Source organism: Chlamydotis macqueenii, chromosome 1 (genome assembly GCF_036417535.1).
Source record: "Chlamydotis macqueenii isolate bChlMac1 chromosome 1, bChlMac1.mat, whole genome shotgun sequence".
NCBI classification, from domain to species: Eukaryota; Metazoa; Chordata; class Aves; order Otidiformes; family Otididae; genus Chlamydotis; species Chlamydotis macqueenii.
The window spans coordinates 136,623,733-136,641,795 of record NC_141556.1 but is presented as its reverse complement, the minus strand read 5'-3'; the positions used below and the strand labels follow the sequence as shown (position 1 = coordinate 136,641,795).

Genomic DNA, 18,063 nt, shown 5'->3' with positions numbered 1-18,063 from the left:
CTGTTTCTACCCTTTGTCCAGATGTGCTCAGATGCTGGAACAGGCTCTGAACCCAACTGCAAAAGCACTCATAAGGAAAGACCACAGAAACGGGCATCTGGGAGAGGAAGCAACCAGCTAATCAGGGGGTTGCCCAATTACTCAGCAAGATCTCTGCTTGCAAACCAACAAAATCTCCAGCGTTCTGTCACAAGTTCCTCAGTACGACAGTCTGTACTGAAATAAACCACTCGCTTTTAAGATAACATTAATGGAAATGCGGAATATTTCCAACGTTCGGTACGCGCAGTTACAAAAGCTGACACTGAAGGGGTGCATAATCACAGCATGCAAATATTAATGACAGCCTGCAACGATATAGCACACGAACAATTCACCACAGGGGAAAAAAAGGAAACATCTAAGGCCACAGTACCAATTAAAGGATGTTTTGCCCAGAGGGTTGCTGGAATGTGAGACAATTTGCCAAGGGAAACAGAGGGTGTGGCCTCTGCACAAAGCTGGACTCAACATCTGTTTCAAGAGCTGGGACATATTTCAGCAGGAACAGGACCGGGCTGCAAGTACCTAAGGTTTTCTTCCTACACAGTTTGCTTGTGGGTTTGTTTTTTGGCTTGGTTTTGTTTTCACACAGACAGCACTATATGCTACGCTCATTCAAGACTCCACCTGGGAAGTATAAACATATTTCCAAGTTTTTAAGCAAGCTTAATATCCATCCATCAAACTATTATCTTCAGATTCTTTTCGACAGCTTGTGTTTAAACAACAAAGTGCTTCTGCAAGCCTCAGAATATTTATTAATAGGACCAGACTGGAAAAAAATACAGTAATCTACTCAAATGAGAATTTCAGCCTGCAAGGATACCGACTCCATATGCCAAGTCATGTGTAGATGAGCATAACAGGAGCTTTTACAAACTACTGGGCAAAAGGAGAAAATAATCAACATTAAACACCACCTAATTTAGGTGTCTCAATCAAATCTGACAAACCAAACAATATAATCAACTTTCTAAATATGTACACCTTCGCAAGTATTATACCCTTGTCAACACCAAAAGAAAATAACTGCAAGTTTCATGAGATACAGACACTCAGGCCAAAGTTTGGGTGCTACACACCAGGTACATATAGACATACTTAGTGATTCAAGAGGCTTGATTAAAGAAAAAAAAAAAAAAAAAAAAAGAAATCATCATCTACAGTAAACAAAAACAGTGAAGATTGACTCTAATCTTAGGGGAACTACACAGCATAGTAGCAGTCACAAAATCACAGCATCATCTACCTTCATGGCAGCATGGCAAATGTGATCGATAATCAGATTCTGACAAAGTAGTGCACAAAAATATATATAAAGATGTTAAAGTAAACAGTTCAATTGTTACGATGAAACATCAAACAGCCTTCAGCACCATTTCCAAAGATTCATTCACCTGCTTCAAAAATGTAAAGCATCAAAGTATGAAACAGCAGCAGACTATCTTACAGGTAGTTATGATCAGCACCTACTCCTCCTGCATACCTGAGGGCACCGCAGCCTGAACAAACCCAAACTTTCCTTACTTTGCCTTTAGCAACTGAACAGCACTGCCGTCTCTTTTAGTACTGTTGTAATATTCAATCCCCCATTAGCAATTCCTAACACTTTTTTTTTTTTAGTAGAGGATAGATTGAGGAAATCCTTTTAACTGTGCACTGTCGATAACACTTAGATAGTAATCATTAGAAAGAAAGACATTCCTTATTTTTCTTTTTTGAGTCAGCCATGCCCGGTAAGACCCAGGCACAGCATTAAGATTTGACACCCCTTTAGAGAAATCAAATGTGAACTACATGGATTAGTCAGCCAAGCTTGCTACAGAAAGGTTGTCAGATTCTTTTTGTAAGGAATACAATGCACACACATCTCCTTTATTCCCTAGACAAGAAAAAGCCATTTCACTGCACGGAATGAAACAGCATTCTGTATTCTCAAATACAGAAAGGCAGGAATAGTGTGAAATTTGAACTCGAAATACATCTTTTCCAAGCCCCCGAGAGGTCAGCTGTATTTCTGCTGCAGGTACAGGTATTTCGTTAGAACGAGAGCAGCACACAGCCCTTGTGCAGGTATACTACTCAGTGAATGGCAGAGGTACTTAGATAAATGAAAGAAGTTCAAAAGTGTTCAAAAGACCCTGTAAGCATGTCACGTAAGAGAGACTGGGTTTTATGTTCTTTTTATTCGGAATTTAAATTCTAAATAAAATTTTGAAGAGCTGCGGCCAGTAAAAATGCTATTTTTATGTCAACAGAAACAAGTTTCACAAGCACATAACCTCCTTCTTCACAGTACCGTGCAAAGACACTTGGGCATGAAAGATAACTCATCAGCAACTGAAGATAAATAAAAGTAGAACCAACTATCTAAATATATCTGTGACTTCAATCACCTTCCATTTACACGGCTTCACTGTTCAGGCTGAAAGATACGTAAAAATCTGCCTGCAAATTTCAAAAAGGGTTCTGGGAAACAGAACTGAAATACAAACCATCTGCCTGCAAGGGAAGTACTGAACATGTGGAGTCCAAAGTTTTCACTTAAGGATAGTTCTGTAGCACACCAGCTTCACATCTGAACGTCTCCTGAAGTTTAGCATGTTTTTCCACATGCCAGTTCTTTAGGAAGAGAAGCATTTCTGCAGGAAAATAAATAACAAAAAAATGACCGGACAAGCACTCTGCTCAAAAAAAAATCACGAAAAAAAGACATGACAGAGACTGAAGTCCTCAGTTCTCATCCTGCACATCATCTGCAGGGCTAACTTCCCTGCCTGACACAGGTTGCTAATTTTGGCCACACACAACCTTGCTGCTCAGGCAGACATCCTCAGCACTATGAGCACAAAGCCTCATCCACCCAGCACCTTTACAAAAAAAAAAAAACAAAAAAAAAACTATTGATTAAATCCCCTCTTGGAGAAGCGCAATCTGCATAAACTGTACCAGAGGAGTACGCCGCCACATCAGAGCTGAATGACTGTGTGCCTCTCCAAAGAAAAACCCTGAAGCTCCACTCAAATGGAGTCTTATTAAACACCATCTTTGTAAGTAGGGTTACAAGAACTGTAATTGTGCTGCAGTGATAGATTACAACAGGATGAGAGAGTTGGGGCTGTTCAGCCTGGAGAAGAGGAGGCTCCGGGGAGACCTGATAGCGGTCTTCCAGTACCTCAAGGGGGCCTACAGGAAAGATGGGGAAAGACTGTTTAGTAGGGCCTGTTGCAATAGGACGAGGGGTAATGGTTTTAAAATAGAGGGGGGTAGATTTAGATTGGAAATTAGGAAAAAAATTTTTACAATGCGAGTTACAGAACACTGGAACAGGTTGCCCAGAAAGGTGGTGGAAGCCCCATCCCTGGAAACGTTCAAGGCCAGTTGGATGAGGCTTTGAGCAACCTGATCTAGTTGGGGATGTCCCTGCTCCTTGCAGGGGGGTTGGACTAGATGACCTTTGAAGGTCCCTTCCAACCCTAACCATTCTATGATTCTAAAGACATGCAGAGAAACTGAATTAAACAGAAGCTTTACCTCCTGCTTTCTATAGACGGGATGGTCGTTTTCTCCATACTTTGGGCCACCTCTATCCCTGGCTAGTATTTGGGGACAGACTAATACGTCCACACCAGTGTGGCTCTGCACCTGACCTAATAAGCCTTGCCAAACTCAACCCGCATCTGCCCCTATCTTTTCTCCTGTGCACGTGAAAGGAAGGACATTCATATCCACGCGTGTGTGGAGAGCCCCAGGAATACATTAAGAGTCCAAGCACTCTAAAAAAAACCAACCTGATCTGAATTGAAACCTATTTCCTGCAACTTTTTAAAAGCCCGTGATACACACAAGAACTCTTTGCTTCCTCTCTTCCCTTCATTCCAGCTCTTTGCAACTCACAGCCGCTTTGCACAGCGGAGTGCAACTCACGGCTGGACTCACTTCAGATTCCATCAATCCCAATAAAAGCTTGACCTTGGTGTTCACTATTGAGCGAGAAAAAGTGCTTGTTTCCTATACTTACATATGCTCTTTAGAGATTCACAATAAAAGCACTTTCAAACACTGCAAAAGTGTAAGCATGAATCATCACTGTCACTGGGAATTTCACCCAAATGAAGAACGAGGGACTGGGCTCAACAGTGATCGGAAATCATATTCCTCCAGAAAAATATGCTGACCTCATGTATATTGGATAAGTCCCTGATGAATAAAATTCGAGAGCCAGATGCCAGCAATTTGACACTTAACCATTCCTCTACTGCTAATTGCCTCTTATGTAGCTTGCTTATCTGATCAAGCTTGAAGTTTTCTTCACAATTTTCTCATCTGAAAACAACAACTACAGAGTTATTTAAAATTTTTTGAACGTATTAACTCTGCCTTTGAATACTCAGAATATGAGAAAACAAGCAGCTACCTCCTGCAGAGCAGAGACATTTAAGTTTCAGAGCTTAGTGGGCAACAAATTACCCTTATGTCAAGCACTCCTGAATCCCACAGCCTCTCCTCCACCTCACCAAACGCAACTGCACCGGTCTGGTCTGCTCCTGCGCTTCTCCCTGCTGGTGAGCCCATTGGGAAGAGAGAGAAACCAGACAAACGGTCTAGGTGAAAGCAGCACACTCCTTAGTCCTGTAAGATCAATTACTTGTAGGATTTACTACAATCACGGTAATAAATGTGGTCTGTTTGCAGCACATGATTTTGTTTTCAAAATCCGCGAGTGACTGGAGGCTTGAGTCATCAGGCAGCATGTCTTGAAATTAGAAAGCCAAGCAACTCTCTTTAAAAGTACATCCTTGCCAAACACAAGCAAGCCCATAGGAGGATGCCAGTGCTCAGGTCCTCCTCCTGAGGAGAGTTTTACAGTTTTACAGTGTCACCACCAATCTCACTATTCCACTTTGAATTATTCTGTAATCTTATTTTGTTAAGGGTAACAATTAGCATTACTACAACTAGAATATTAGAGGAAAATGTCTATTATCCTCTTTCTAACTCCCTCTGTGTTCCAGAAGGCATTCTGCCATTCGCTAGTGTCACAGTTTCCCTTGCAAACTGTTTCTTTTGTTTCCTCCACGCTTCCATGCAGGCTAATGGATTTAAGACGGTAAAAACAAGCAGCAAGTCTGCCCACAGCACCAGCAAAGGGTCCACTGGGCACAGGCTGAGCCAACACACAAGAAAATGCCCCAAATACTGCTGGAAGCAGGGAAAAACCCTTCTTTTCCCAAAATACTCTCTGACATCTCAATTGGAGGCAGCAATAGATTCAGAGACTTAAACCAGCTCACAGTTGTGTCCTCCAGGGACCCACACAACCCCTCTGCTCTGACTGCCAGAAATCCCAGTCTTTGGCCCCAAGGAAAAGTTTTGCATCTTCTCTTCAGATGAATCCCTTGCAGTATCCCACGGGTCATGGCAGCCACTTCCAAATCCCGGCTCCTCCCCATTTTCTCCTATTCCCTGGTTAAAAACAGAAAGAGTTTCCTCCCCAGGGTAAAAGTCCTTTCCCTTCGGGGAAATCCCTTCTGGTAAATGTTTCAAGACAAAACAAGATGAAAGATGCTACATCAAGATTAAAATGGCTATATCCAAACCAGATCATACTTCACATTTCCTGCTTTGGACCACTGACGGGCTGGCTGGTTGTGCAACACCTGAGGCTATTTTGAATTTTTTCTTCACATATGTAGAAAAACTACATTTCAAGTTACCAATGGATCTCAAAGTAAGTGTAATATTGCTTTCTCGTGTTTTAGCCAAAATACATGAAGTAGCTTTTAATTCCCCCTGTAACTGTTGCTGAAATGAAAATTAAAAAAAAAAAAAAAAATTAATAATAATAATTTGGGAACCAAGAGGAAGAAAATCCCAAATCAGGAAGGTGACCATCTCTCTTAATAAAATAATTTGAAAAACGTTCTTGGAACATCTGGAGATCTTAGTATCAGTTATAAACATCATAATACCAAAATAGCTTGTAAATCAGAGTGAATTCTGCCAGTGGGCAGGTAAAATTAATCCAGGTCTAAAAATCAAAGGGTACAGTTTCGCCAGGCAATATACACCCAGGGTGAGATACTTAACTTTCTAGAAGTTCTCATAAAAGTACTACATAGATATAAACATCACAAAGGGAGAAGAGGTCTCTGGGCTGGTGAAAAGATATCAGGAGGGAAAAAAAAAATAGCTTCTGTGACTCAATGCAAGTGTAACCCTCTTATTTCTTTTTTCTTTCCTTTTTTTTTTTTATTTTACCTACTCTCCTGGGGGGAGGAAGAAGATTTCAGCTGGTTAAAATTACCTCTTCACCTACCAGGGCTTTTCAGTAAGTCAACACCAATGCCAAGTTCAAAGGGTAACTGTGACATAATTATCAGTCATCCCACTCACACTTAATATACACTGAATCAAACCCACTATAGGTTACGCAATCATTCCCACAGACATTACTGTCTTAAATTATTAAATCTTTGTTTGTATAAGCTATGCTTGCAAATACATTATGAAGCTTCAGAATCAAAATGGCATTCCTGTTGATTTATGGCTCCATTACTACATTGCACTGGCAGCAGCACATTGCGGAGCTAAGGAGCTGGCAGCAAGGACTTCATGTCCAAACCATGCGAATTTCAGAAATTTACACTCAAGCTGACTCTAGCTTGGTCCTGAGGCTGGAATACCCTCCAGGCACCAGGCAGCACCAGGAGCATCTCCCAGCAGTTCAGCATCACCTGAACAAACATTGTTTCCCACGCTCCAGGACTACCCCGAGACCTGAACCAAGGCACGGGAGCGGGGAAGACCGGGAGATTCCCTTCAAAAGGGAGATTCCTTTCAAAAGCACACTACTGATCTGAACCAAGATGCTAATACAGATGCTTCTTTATGCACTTTTATGAAAATCATTTAATTATCAGTCCTGAAAAGCAGAAGACAAACCTACCACAGAAATTACTATTCTGCCAATAAATTGCTGTTAAATACTATAACACTGTATAATTTTCATTTCAGTTACCAAAACAATCCAATAATTTTATTTCTATTTACACCACGCAATTATTCAAAGTTAATGAGAATGGTTCCAAGTTACATTTACGCAGTAATTACTAAGGCCTCAATCCAACAAAGCTCTAAAGTCTTAGCTTACCTTCAGGTCAACAAGCATTTGATTTCAATCAGGCTATTCATAGACTTCACATCAAGCATATGCATGGATAATGCACAGCATCCAGATGCATATTCTCTAAACAAACCAGTAAGATCACCTGCAAAAGTCACTTACCTGGATATGTAGGTGTTGTCACTTCATTATTAAAATATAAAATCGATCTTAAAATAGCAAAAAAAAACCCCAACTTTTAAAATATTAAAAATATTCTTAGATGCACAATTTCCCCTTTGCTGCAATATCCAGCAAAGAGCAGTGGTTTTGCAACAGTGGCAATGGTCATCTGAGATGGCAGGCCACCCCGCTTTTTCCTTTGCATCCCTGCTGACCTGGCCTTAACGCACTGTCTGCTGCCGGCAAGAAGACGGACTGATACCCAACTGACAGAAACAATAATGTGTTTGTAACTTGTTAATGGTAGACTGACAAGCACAATCACAGGAAGCAATAAAAGTTTCATGGAGCTAGCATGTGACGTGACTGTCACTGGTCTCCTCTGTGTCTAAACACGAACGGGGCAGTCACTCTATTAAAAGAAGAGGTTCCAATTCATTTGATGCATGGTAACTAGCTGGCTTCCCAGCGAAATCACTACCACTACTCACGCATGATATAAAATGTCTTTGCTTCTATATAACTGGTTTAGCCAACGTGTTATTACCTCTAAAAGCTGTAGTATTACTACAGTAGCTGAACGCACTAATACCTACAGTTGAGTGGGTGTAAGAGTATTTACGCAGACAGACATTAGCCTCCCCCCCAAAAAAAACCACACCTCTTGTGCTCTAAACTGTTCACAGAAGGTTTAAAAAATAAATATAAAAAGAAACTTAACGGCCAATACTGAAGGAACCAAGGCGGACCGAGCGAGAATAGCACACCGCAGCGCACCCCGCAAGCGATGCCTATCCTTACGGTGCCGTGCTCAGCAGGACCAGAGCAGCCAGCCGGCTCTGACCGACAACTCCCGCGTAACTTCACCAGCAGCAATGAAATTATTCACGAGTGTAAACGAGAGCAGCATCACACTCCGCACGCTATTACTCGTGCTAGCGTTTATTTATGACTTCGGGAGAGGAGGCAGCCGGCTGGGTTTATATGCCTTTTTTTTTTTTTTTCTGACCGAGTAACCGAGAAAATGCTCCAAATAAGGCTGGTGGAAAGGAAGGGACTTCTCAAAGGCACAGCCTCTCGCGAAAGAAATAACAAAACGGGCTGTTATCACCCCAAACGCAGCGGGAGCGCTGCCGGAACCAGTTAGCCAGAGCCAGCGGCGCTCCCGGCGCAGGGGGCCCGCCCGGCCAGACCGCTCCTCAGCAAAGGGACAACCGCCCGAGGAGATGGCAGAAGCCCCCTCCAAAGCGCCTCCGCACCCCACAGCGGCCCCGCTCCCCCAGCTGCCTCCCCCGCCAGCGGCTGCAGCCCGCCTTCCCCGCCACCTCCCCGCGCCGGGGCAGGGCTGCCACCGGCCGCTCCCCCCCGGCAGCACCACGGGCCGCCTTCCCCGCCTGTGCGCCCGGACGGAGGGACGGAGCGGCGGGCACACGTGGGCGCACCGTCCTCCGAGCCCCACTCCCCGCCCCACAGAGCCCCGTCCGGCACTCACCGCGTAGCGCAGCGCCCGCTTCTCGCCGAACACCGAGTCCCCCATGGGCGCGGACGGGCAGGCGGAGGGGCCGCTCCCTCCACACAGCACGGCACGGCACGGCACGGCACGGCACGGCACGGCACGGCGCGGCGCGGCAGCGGCGGCTGCAGCGGCGCTGGGCGCTGCTCTGCCCTCAGACGGCGGCGGCAGCGCGGGGCTCCCGCCCGACAGCCTCCGGCTCCCGCTGCCCCTCCTCGTAACTTCTGTCCCCGCCCCCGGCTGTCCCCACCCCGCCGCGGGAGCCGGCAACCCCTCGGCGGGGCCGCCCGGCAGCGGGAGCAGGAGATGGAGGAGGCGGCCCCGCCGCCGCAGGGGTGGTGGTTCCAGCCCTCCCGCCCGCGCCCGCGGTGGGGCCAGCCTCCCTCCCGCCTCCCCCCGCGGCCGCACCTGCGGGGAGGGGCGGTGGGGAGAGCCCTCCTGCCGCCGCCGGATCGGGGCGGAGGGGCCGGGGCGGGGCGGCCGGTCTCCGCGCCCGGCTAACACCGGACTGGCCCGGACGATCCCCGACGCCCGCCCGTCGAGGTGCCCCGTGTAGGCCCCGACTGGTCTCTCACCCCCGCGGCAAAGCATGGGGCCGGCCCTCCCAGCACCTGGAGCTCGGCGGGGCGGCCCCGGGCCTGCAAGGGAGGGCCTAAGGTCAAGGAGAGAGGCAGAAGTAAAACCGACTTTGCACGACGTGTTTTTATAACGCGCCGTTTGTGAAGGACTGGGTCACGGTTCCGGAGCACGTAGGCTTTGAAAAACGAAACGGTGCTTCGCAGCCTGTCCATGATTTTGTGGACGCATATTTACACACACTGTAGAAGGTGAAACAAATTCTGAGGGGAAATTGTGTTCTGCTGTGTTAGAGTAAGCAGCGACTTCCGTGAGACATGCCAGGGGAGGCTATGGCATCTCCATCAGTGGAAGTGGTTAAAAATACATAAACCTCCCTCACTTAGGCATGACCTCAGCAGACTGAGGCTGGGGACAAGCTAGATGATTTCCTCAGCCTTCCTCCATCTTCTTAATCATTTTTCAATGCTTTGCACAAATCTTGGTTAGCACTGTAACTCCCCCACTTACTCTCCGTTGTTCTCTGAGGAAGTGGCCTTATTCTAGTGCTGCGTGATGTATATGAAATTAATGAGTTTTACTGTTTCCGACCTACAGTCTCAGCAAACATGTTACCAGTGCATTGTGTTATCTACAGACAAAGGTAACATAGTTCTGCCAGGGGAAAAAGAAAAGCGTTTTTTTGGGGGGAAACCAATTTGTAAAATAACTCAAAATACATGCTGGAAAGATAAATCGGTTGAGCTGAAGTTTTAACATCCTTGCTGATGATGTACTGTACCCAACGATCTTCCAGTTACAGATCTTCCATGGATCTTAACTCCTACTGCAGAGGAAATAATCTTTAAGAGTTCCCATGGACAGAGAAGTAATTTTCACTTAACTTGGCATGGACAAAGAATACAATATCTGCATTTACCCATAAAGTCCATTTTTGTCTCTCGGGTGAACAATCTGTGCTACTCCCTTTCCTGGAAAACGAGGCAGAGTAGGTGTGCGAGCAGTTGCAGGCCGTGTATTGGAAAGCAGCACCCAACAGAAAGAAACCTTACGAATCAAAGTTTCAAATCATCAGGATCTCCAAGCAGGCAGAGGGGGGAAAAAGTTTAAAAAAGGGATCTGAGTGCCTGATTTTCCCTTCTGTTGTGTTTTTTATTTATTTCAATTATTTCATACATTCTGACTCCTAACGTTTTTCCTGTGCTCTGCAGGTATGGCATTTGACCACAGAAAGCAGCAGAAAGCAGGTGAACAAGACTGGGGAGAGGCATATAGCATTTCTACCCTCAAGCTCTGTAGCATCACCACCTTCTTTTTAGCCCCATCTTCTGAAAATGGTCAATGCAAAAGGAAATGCTAAACATCAGGATTAAAACATGGGGGGGCATGTTTCAATAAACACCCCAAAGTGAAAAGAATAGTATGGAGGAGACCAGAAACTCTCACCTAGAAGATACAGAAGAAAAAGACTAGCAAAGGGAGAGATGTGACACTTGGAAGAAAGAGAGTAGGTTAGGAAAAGAGAGAAAACCATAAAGCCAGGAAGGTGGGGAATGCCCCAGAGGGAGAAGCCAGAGCAGGGAAGGCCTAAAGGTGAGGTTTTGCAGGTTGAACTCGTCTGACCTAGCAATTAATTGTGGAGAGTCCTGCTCCTGTAACCTGGCTCCCAGCCACACGCTGCCACCATTTCCCTTCCCTCTGCCTCCGTGCTTGTCGCAAACCAATACAGCAAATGCAGCCCACCGTTTTCTTCCCATTTAGCTGGCTGAATCAGCTCTCCGAGGGAGGAGATAAGTGCCAGAGCTGGCATAAAGGAAAGGAGGAGGTTGTCTAGTTGGGAGCGGGATACCGAGGGCAGAAGAGCGTGCATGGAAATACCTTTGCAATAGTGGCAGGTTCTTACGTTGCTGCAGATAAGGCTGAAAATAGAGGCTATGCAAGCAGAGAAAGTACAGCTTTTTACAAGGAAAGAGTTATGGGGGGGTGTCAATCCAGAAAAATGCAAATTTATTAGATGTGGGGGGTTTCTGTCCTCAGACAAAAGAGGGAGAAAATACTTTTAAAGTATTTTAATTTATAGAATCTCAAACGATCTGCTAAGTTGCAGCTACTAGACATTTAATAGTACAGTTCAAGATTTTTGGATACCTAGTAACAAAATTTAAAACTAGTTGCTAGTTACAGAAGGTGTTTTCAAAGGCCAGACCTTAAAACAAAAGCTTTCTGGATTTTGAAAGCGAGTTATTGGGGCTGTGACAAGAAAGCTCGCTTATACCATACTTGTGGTGGTCAAGGAGTCTGTCTAACTTCCAGTTGCAGAGGATTTGGAGCATGGCCCTGGTGTGCAATGAGCAGTACCTGACTGAGCTGTACTACTCTGTTGCTTGTTTGCAATGATCCCTCCCTCTTTTAAGCCACTTAGCGACTAGGATTAACATATGGCTCTGACTACCTTTTCCCCTTTCACGTTCCTTCCTTATTCACATTCATTTATGATTCCTCCCTGGTATTCCTCCCAAATTTCGTCCCTCCTTTATTTACCCGATAAAGGGTACCCAAGGAATGCGTGCAGCTCACTTTGGGAAGTGTAAACCTTCCAGGTCAGCTTCTCTTAACAGGTGATACAAGACGTAACAGTTAATTTCCTGCACATTTACTCCAAGGCTACTCAATCAAGAAAAAAACAATATAAACCGGAAAAGTTTCAGTAATTCATTTTAAATCATTGCTATTGTATGAGGTACTGCTTCCTTGCCTTTTTTTTTTTTAAATGCTTTCCATTATTCCCTTTGTGGTTGTTCCTTTCGCTGCTTTAAGAAGCTGTAATGTATGCTTTACACCTGCAAATGCAGATTAAAGTAAAAACCTTCACTCCTTCTCTTCTATTTATCATTTGTTGTTGACATCAGCAAAGAAGAATGAAAAATCTTTCAGCTAAAATTTAGTTGCTTCCAACACAGTAGCTGAGAAATTAGCAGGTAATTAAATTTTACTGTGCTGATCATTAATAAAGCCAGGTTTTGTTTTTCCAGTATTACTCTATGAACTGGGTGCTTTCTCAACAGTAATTGCTCTTAAACAAACAAAACAGCTATCCAGTTGCAGACAGAACACAATTATGAAACTGGGGAGAAGAAACTTCTCTACTTCTCTGCCACAACTCCTGGAACTAATGACTCAAGCTGTCTGATGTCACAACAGATGAGGTAGGAAAAAAATTTCCAAATCCACCCTATTACGGGAGGGAAGCCAACTTGGTCTTTATGGCAATAATGGATTTGCCTCACCTAAATGTAAACATCTACCATCTCCATCTCAGCTTATCACCTGAGGCTCCCCTAGTCCATGGGAAGAAACAGACATCTCTGGTGGATTATTTATGTCATGCCCAGTCGACATCTAAAATAGGTGACGTAAACTGAAGTGCCTACTTGACTCCACTGGGATTCCATGACAATTAGTTCAGATTTCTGCCCTTCAGGCATCTGCAGCTGAATGAGGGGAAGCCCACCTGGGAGCTGAGCTATGGAATCAGCCTTTAAATCTCACTTTGACTTTCAGAAAAGTCCTTAATAGTCTCAGCGCCTTGCTTCTTTTCATTCCGGAAAGCGAGGGCTACAGTACTTATCAGATGAAAAAACAGTCAGCATCTTCAGGTGAAAAAGCTTCAGGCAAGCATGAAGGTCTTGTTTTGTTTGACCTTTCTAACAGCAGATGAATGCAGCTTCCACAGAGAGCTAACTCCAAATCTGGAAAAGACTTGCCTCTGTGGCTGCTGAGCCAGGGCCAAGAGTGATACTGGCAGCACACTTCTTCCTCAGGGAATTAGCACTTATTCTGGCTAAATGTTCCTTCGGACATTACAAGTTGCAGTTTAAGTCTATTTCCCAAAAAGAAGACAGAGAAAAGATGAGACAAGTAAATCAAATGCATAAAGCCCTAGAAACAAAACCCAGAAACTACAGAATCAGAATTTGATGATGATACACTGCAAAAATCTTTTGTTCAGAACTAACTTTTTTTTTTTTTAAGTATTTATTTGCTACCTATCAAAACATGTTTCTCACCAGCTTGTAACAGAAATAAGGGAAATAGTACTTAATGCCCAAGAAGCGCCGTCTCACTCATGGAGATGCTTTTTCACAACAGTGACATAAATCTTCTTAGACAAAATAAATCCTATTTAGAAAGAACTCGATCGATGTAGTTTCCTAGATGACTTAAAACCCCTTTAGATGAGATCTAATGCACTAGAAGAGCATGACGCTGTTACAGTTCTCAAGGAGCACAGTTGCCCGACTGTTGCTCATACCGGCGGAGAGGAAGTTAGCACTTTATTCCTCCGGAGCAGACACAAAGCAGCCTGTGTTCCCCAAACACAAACACCCATCTTGTGCTTGCACCAGGTGGTGCGAGCTGAGAAGAGCTGCACCCCGCTGCACACCCACGTAAGGTTCCCACACTGTCCAACTCTGAAGCTCAAGAGGGGAAACTAAACTCCAGATTGCAAACTCAAACCTGTAAACTGTGGTTTGCAGAGGGGCAGGAGGGGCAATTTTTCTTAGGAATGGCATCAGTAAGCATCTAGAGGAGGACCCTGCCCTCCGCTTTTCCCCATGCCCTCTGCCTGTGGTCAGCCAGAGCTGCTGCTGCCTGATGGGGCACCCCCTGGGAAGGAGCAGCAGCACTGCAGAAGTAGCCACAGGGGAAGGTGAGGCTCAAGACAACGTGCCCCAGGGGCTAAAACCAGCTCTTCTGGTAAACACTCAGTGTAAGAAACGGATAACTCATGGAGCAATCACAAGGGAAACCTCATCTCTAATGAAAGTGTGTTAGTGAGCATCCAGGAGTGTGTTAGCACTGGTGTGTCACCAGAATTTCACTCAGGTACTTAATTCTCATTACCACTTCCATAATTTTTTCATCCAATATATCACTACACTGGTTAATTTATAGGCCACTGTATATATACTGTTTAACTTATAGGCCACTGTATATATACTGTATAATGTATGTACAATGATGTTCTGTATGTGATCGTGCACATTACTGCACTATCAGTTATCAGCAGCTTGGCAAGGAAATTTAATCTGAAAGATCTGTATTTTAGAAGAAGGTTAAATTACTTTGCATCCCTTATGTTTGCACATTGGTCTCTATCTCCAGCATCAGTGAAAATTCACTAGAACATCTTTAAACTAAAACTCCAAACTAGTAACTTGTAAATCAAAAAACCTGTACATCAAACCCTATTGAATAGCATAAAATAGTTTACCAATAAAAATTAGCATTTACCCTGTGGGTCACCAGAATTCATTTGGGTTTTAAAGGTGCAGAAGACACTACCAGTTATCCTGCCATCTTTTTCTCTCCTCAAAGGCTGCAATTTAAATAAATGGGACCACTCACTACTTCGTATGAAGAGAAATGACAGAGTTTCAGGCCTAATTTTCTTTTTAATGATTGGTTTTCTGTGCTGACAGAACAAGCTTAAAAGGCAGACAGGAATAAGGGGAAAAAATGAAGGGAGGGAAAAAAAAGGAAAAAAAAAAAAGAAAGAAAACTAACTTCCAGGTTTAGAGTTTCAAAACAGCTTAAGTGGATTAAGTATACAAGACAAAAATCTCAGTGAAGTCTCATATCTGTAAATGATACATATCTGGGAAAAAAAAAACAATTCACTGGAAGATTTTTCTAGTTCCTGAAAGTGGGTAAATCTCCATGTATTTCTTTCCTTGCTTATCTCCTTGCAACTCACATTCACTGTAAACTGCAGTACTGGTTGAGCTCTCACTAGCAATTATCTTTCTCCCTAAAATGTCTTCCAAGAACTAGAGAGGGCGAAAAGCACAATTTTCTTTCATTACATATGACTTTTACAGAAATTGTAGTTATATAAAAAAAATTTTTTTTAAAACACTAACTTGAAACAAATCAGCTACAGATACATGCATTGCTTGCTCTGTCTAGAAAGAGGAATGCTTATCAACAACATATAGAACTATGGGCTTCTAGCTAAATTTACCATCTGGGTATTTGACAAGAATTTAGGAGGGGGGAAGGGCTGTTTCACAAGACTAAAGTTTATTCAAAGTTGTTTTGTGGACTGTATAGGATTGTTAAAATCCATTTAGTGCGCAGAGTAATAAGTAGACAATAAAACCTCCCAAGAAGTAACATGACTACTGTACATTTTGATTTAATGTTGTCATTCATCGACCAGTTTTGCAGTGTAAAAGTGATTATTTCAAGACTGGAACAAGACCAAGCCTCTTGGGACCAGCAATAATAATATTCATAATGTTAACAAACCTCTTCAGATGAAGTCATTGTTTAATATGTTTCAGACTGTATGTGAAGCGGTTACAAATACGGTGTTTTTGTAGTTGTCAGTAATGTTGGGATCGTGTAAGCAGATGGACCTTGTGTTCTTCTGTTCTGGATTTCAACTGTAAATTAAGAGTCAGGGTATTATTACTCATAGTATTCACTGGAGCTGGTGGAAAAACCAGTGTTCCAGTTGAAAAGGAACTTTACTTTTCAAAATCTGACTTCCACTCAATTGAGTCTAAAGCCAGCATTTTAGAACTTCTTGTGAACTGTAAATTCTTATACTTCTTTTTTTTTTTGAGACAGAAAAAGACAAATCACAAAGTAGCCTGCTTGGTCAGCAATGAGCCGGACAAAAATTTCCCTTTTCTCTGAGCCCTGGCAGAGCACTCATGCAAACTGCCCTGGGAGTGACAGTCCCTGGGAGGCACCCCAGTGCATCAAGGATGGGGAGCCTGGGAAGCCAGAAAGCCAGCCTGGGGATTACTACAGAATTAGGATTTGCCACAGTCCTGTGGCAGGACAGCCACAGTCCCTGAGGTCTTGGCACGGGCAAGCCACAGGACCGTGCCATCTCCAGCGCTGCCAAGCCCTGGCAGGCAGCTTGCCCTACAGCTGGGGAGCAGAGCAGTTATGCCAGGCAGCCCACACTGGAAATGGGAACCTAGAATTTTCAGCATCACTGTATCTTGGTTTGGATCACTGGATGGACTTAACCAAAGACAGACACTTTGAGTCATTCCTGGGCCTTGGGCTGTGGGACAGCTCAGGAGGATTTTCTCACAGTCGTAAACCCAGAGCCTCCGTGCAGTCTGCTTGTAACCCAGGGATCATTCTCCTGGATTGATTAGAAGTGGATTCAAGGAGTTGCAAATAAAATATTTGAATGCCAGCAAACTGGCTTTTTCCAGTGCGGCAAATTTATGCTCATTACTGTGATTAATGGCTTTTGAAATGTTTCTTCTTTTGTAACTACAAAATGTCATCACAAGCAATAACTTCACACACCGAGTTCCTTATGAGGTATTTTAAACTTGTAGATATGGTTCTCCACCCAGTTAACAATGAGTATTTTTACAGTATGCTCTAGTCATTTACAGTCACGATCTGGTTTTGCTCTGAAGAACAGGTATGGTTACAATTCCAGTGTATGGTTACAGTTTCAGTGTATGGAGTTCTGAGGGCTTGTACCAGTAATGAGTTTTATTCCAGCATCATTTTCCCTGGCTATAAGTCCATCGTTGTTTTCACCTCAGGACTGCAGAAGCATCAAAGCATATTTGTCTTCCAGTTAGAAACTTCAATCACCTAATGATTTTAGGCATAAAAGGTCCCCTGACCTGTCATGGGGAAGGAGACCTGAAGGAGAGCATGAGGGAACTGACTTCAGCACTCAAAGGAGTGATGGGGAAATGCAGAATCTTGAAACACTCTGGATGACTTTTACCCTGAGACTGAAAACACTAAGTAGGTAAGGGGGGAAAAAAAACCAACAACAAGCATGTCCAAGTGTTCCAGGTGGGATTCATCTTCAGATTCACACAGCTACCTGTCAGTGTCTGTGCATGAGTTAGGTGTCTTGGTCCCCAGTATAGTCCCTACTCTATGCAGACAATAGAACTGAAAGAGTTTGGGACATGTCAGTCTAAAGCAGGTACCATGTCTGATTCTCTGAATACATTTCCAGATCCAGTAGAGGATGCTGACTACATGCACCCACCTGTAGAAGCTGTCATCGCAGATACATCATGTACAGAGCCCTACAACAAGCTGTGCTACCCAAAGGAAAGAACGACAACGTCAAACACCTTTCAATGGTCATGTGTTCCCAAAATATAAACCAAAATGCACACAGGTTGAGCTTGGGGAAGGGATTTGCAAGAAGTCCTGTCTTGTACGTCCAGGCAAAACGGATTACCTTACCCACAAGGATTCATGGACTAACTCGGTATTGAGCAGTTCACATTGCTGAAAACACAGCCCAGTAAACACACAGCAAAAGGTGTATTTATTGCACTTTTGTTCCCTCCTGCAGCAGTTGTGACGACAGTTGCACCAGACGTGACTGCTGCACCATAAAGATGGCATCTCACTCTCAGAAATTAGTCCTCACGCCAGAAAAGCTGCCTGTAACTGAAGGGTTATAATGTGTTAGTGCTCACAACTGCTTCCCAGTTGCATTCGGTGAAAGGCTAAATCAACCAGTGCTTGGGCGTCTGGTGCTCCCTGTTACCTGGAAACTGGAGCCCTGAGTGCAAGCACACTTGAGAAAGTGATTTTCAAAAAGCAACAGGAACATGAAAGCATGATTCAT

The 18,063-nt window shown here is 43.9% G+C and overlaps 1 protein-coding gene across 2 annotated transcripts in view; it reads right to left on the bottom strand.

Moving 5' to 3' along the window:
- Positions 1-18,063, bottom strand: part of ARHGAP6 (Rho GTPase activating protein 6) — a 331,853-nt gene that overhangs the window by 162,327 nt on the left and 151,463 nt on the right. Inside the window, exon 1 of one of the 2 annotated variants that reach the window (XM_086768132.1) lies at positions 8,823-8,910. The exons of the other annotated variant lie outside the window; for it this stretch is intronic. Within the exon in view, the coding sequence (XP_086624258.1) occupies positions 8,823-8,867 (45 nt within the window). The 5' untranslated portion in view covers positions 8,868-8,910. Of the gene's footprint in view, positions 1-8,822; positions 8,911-18,063 lie in introns of those variants that run through there. 2 annotated transcript variants of the gene reach the window in all.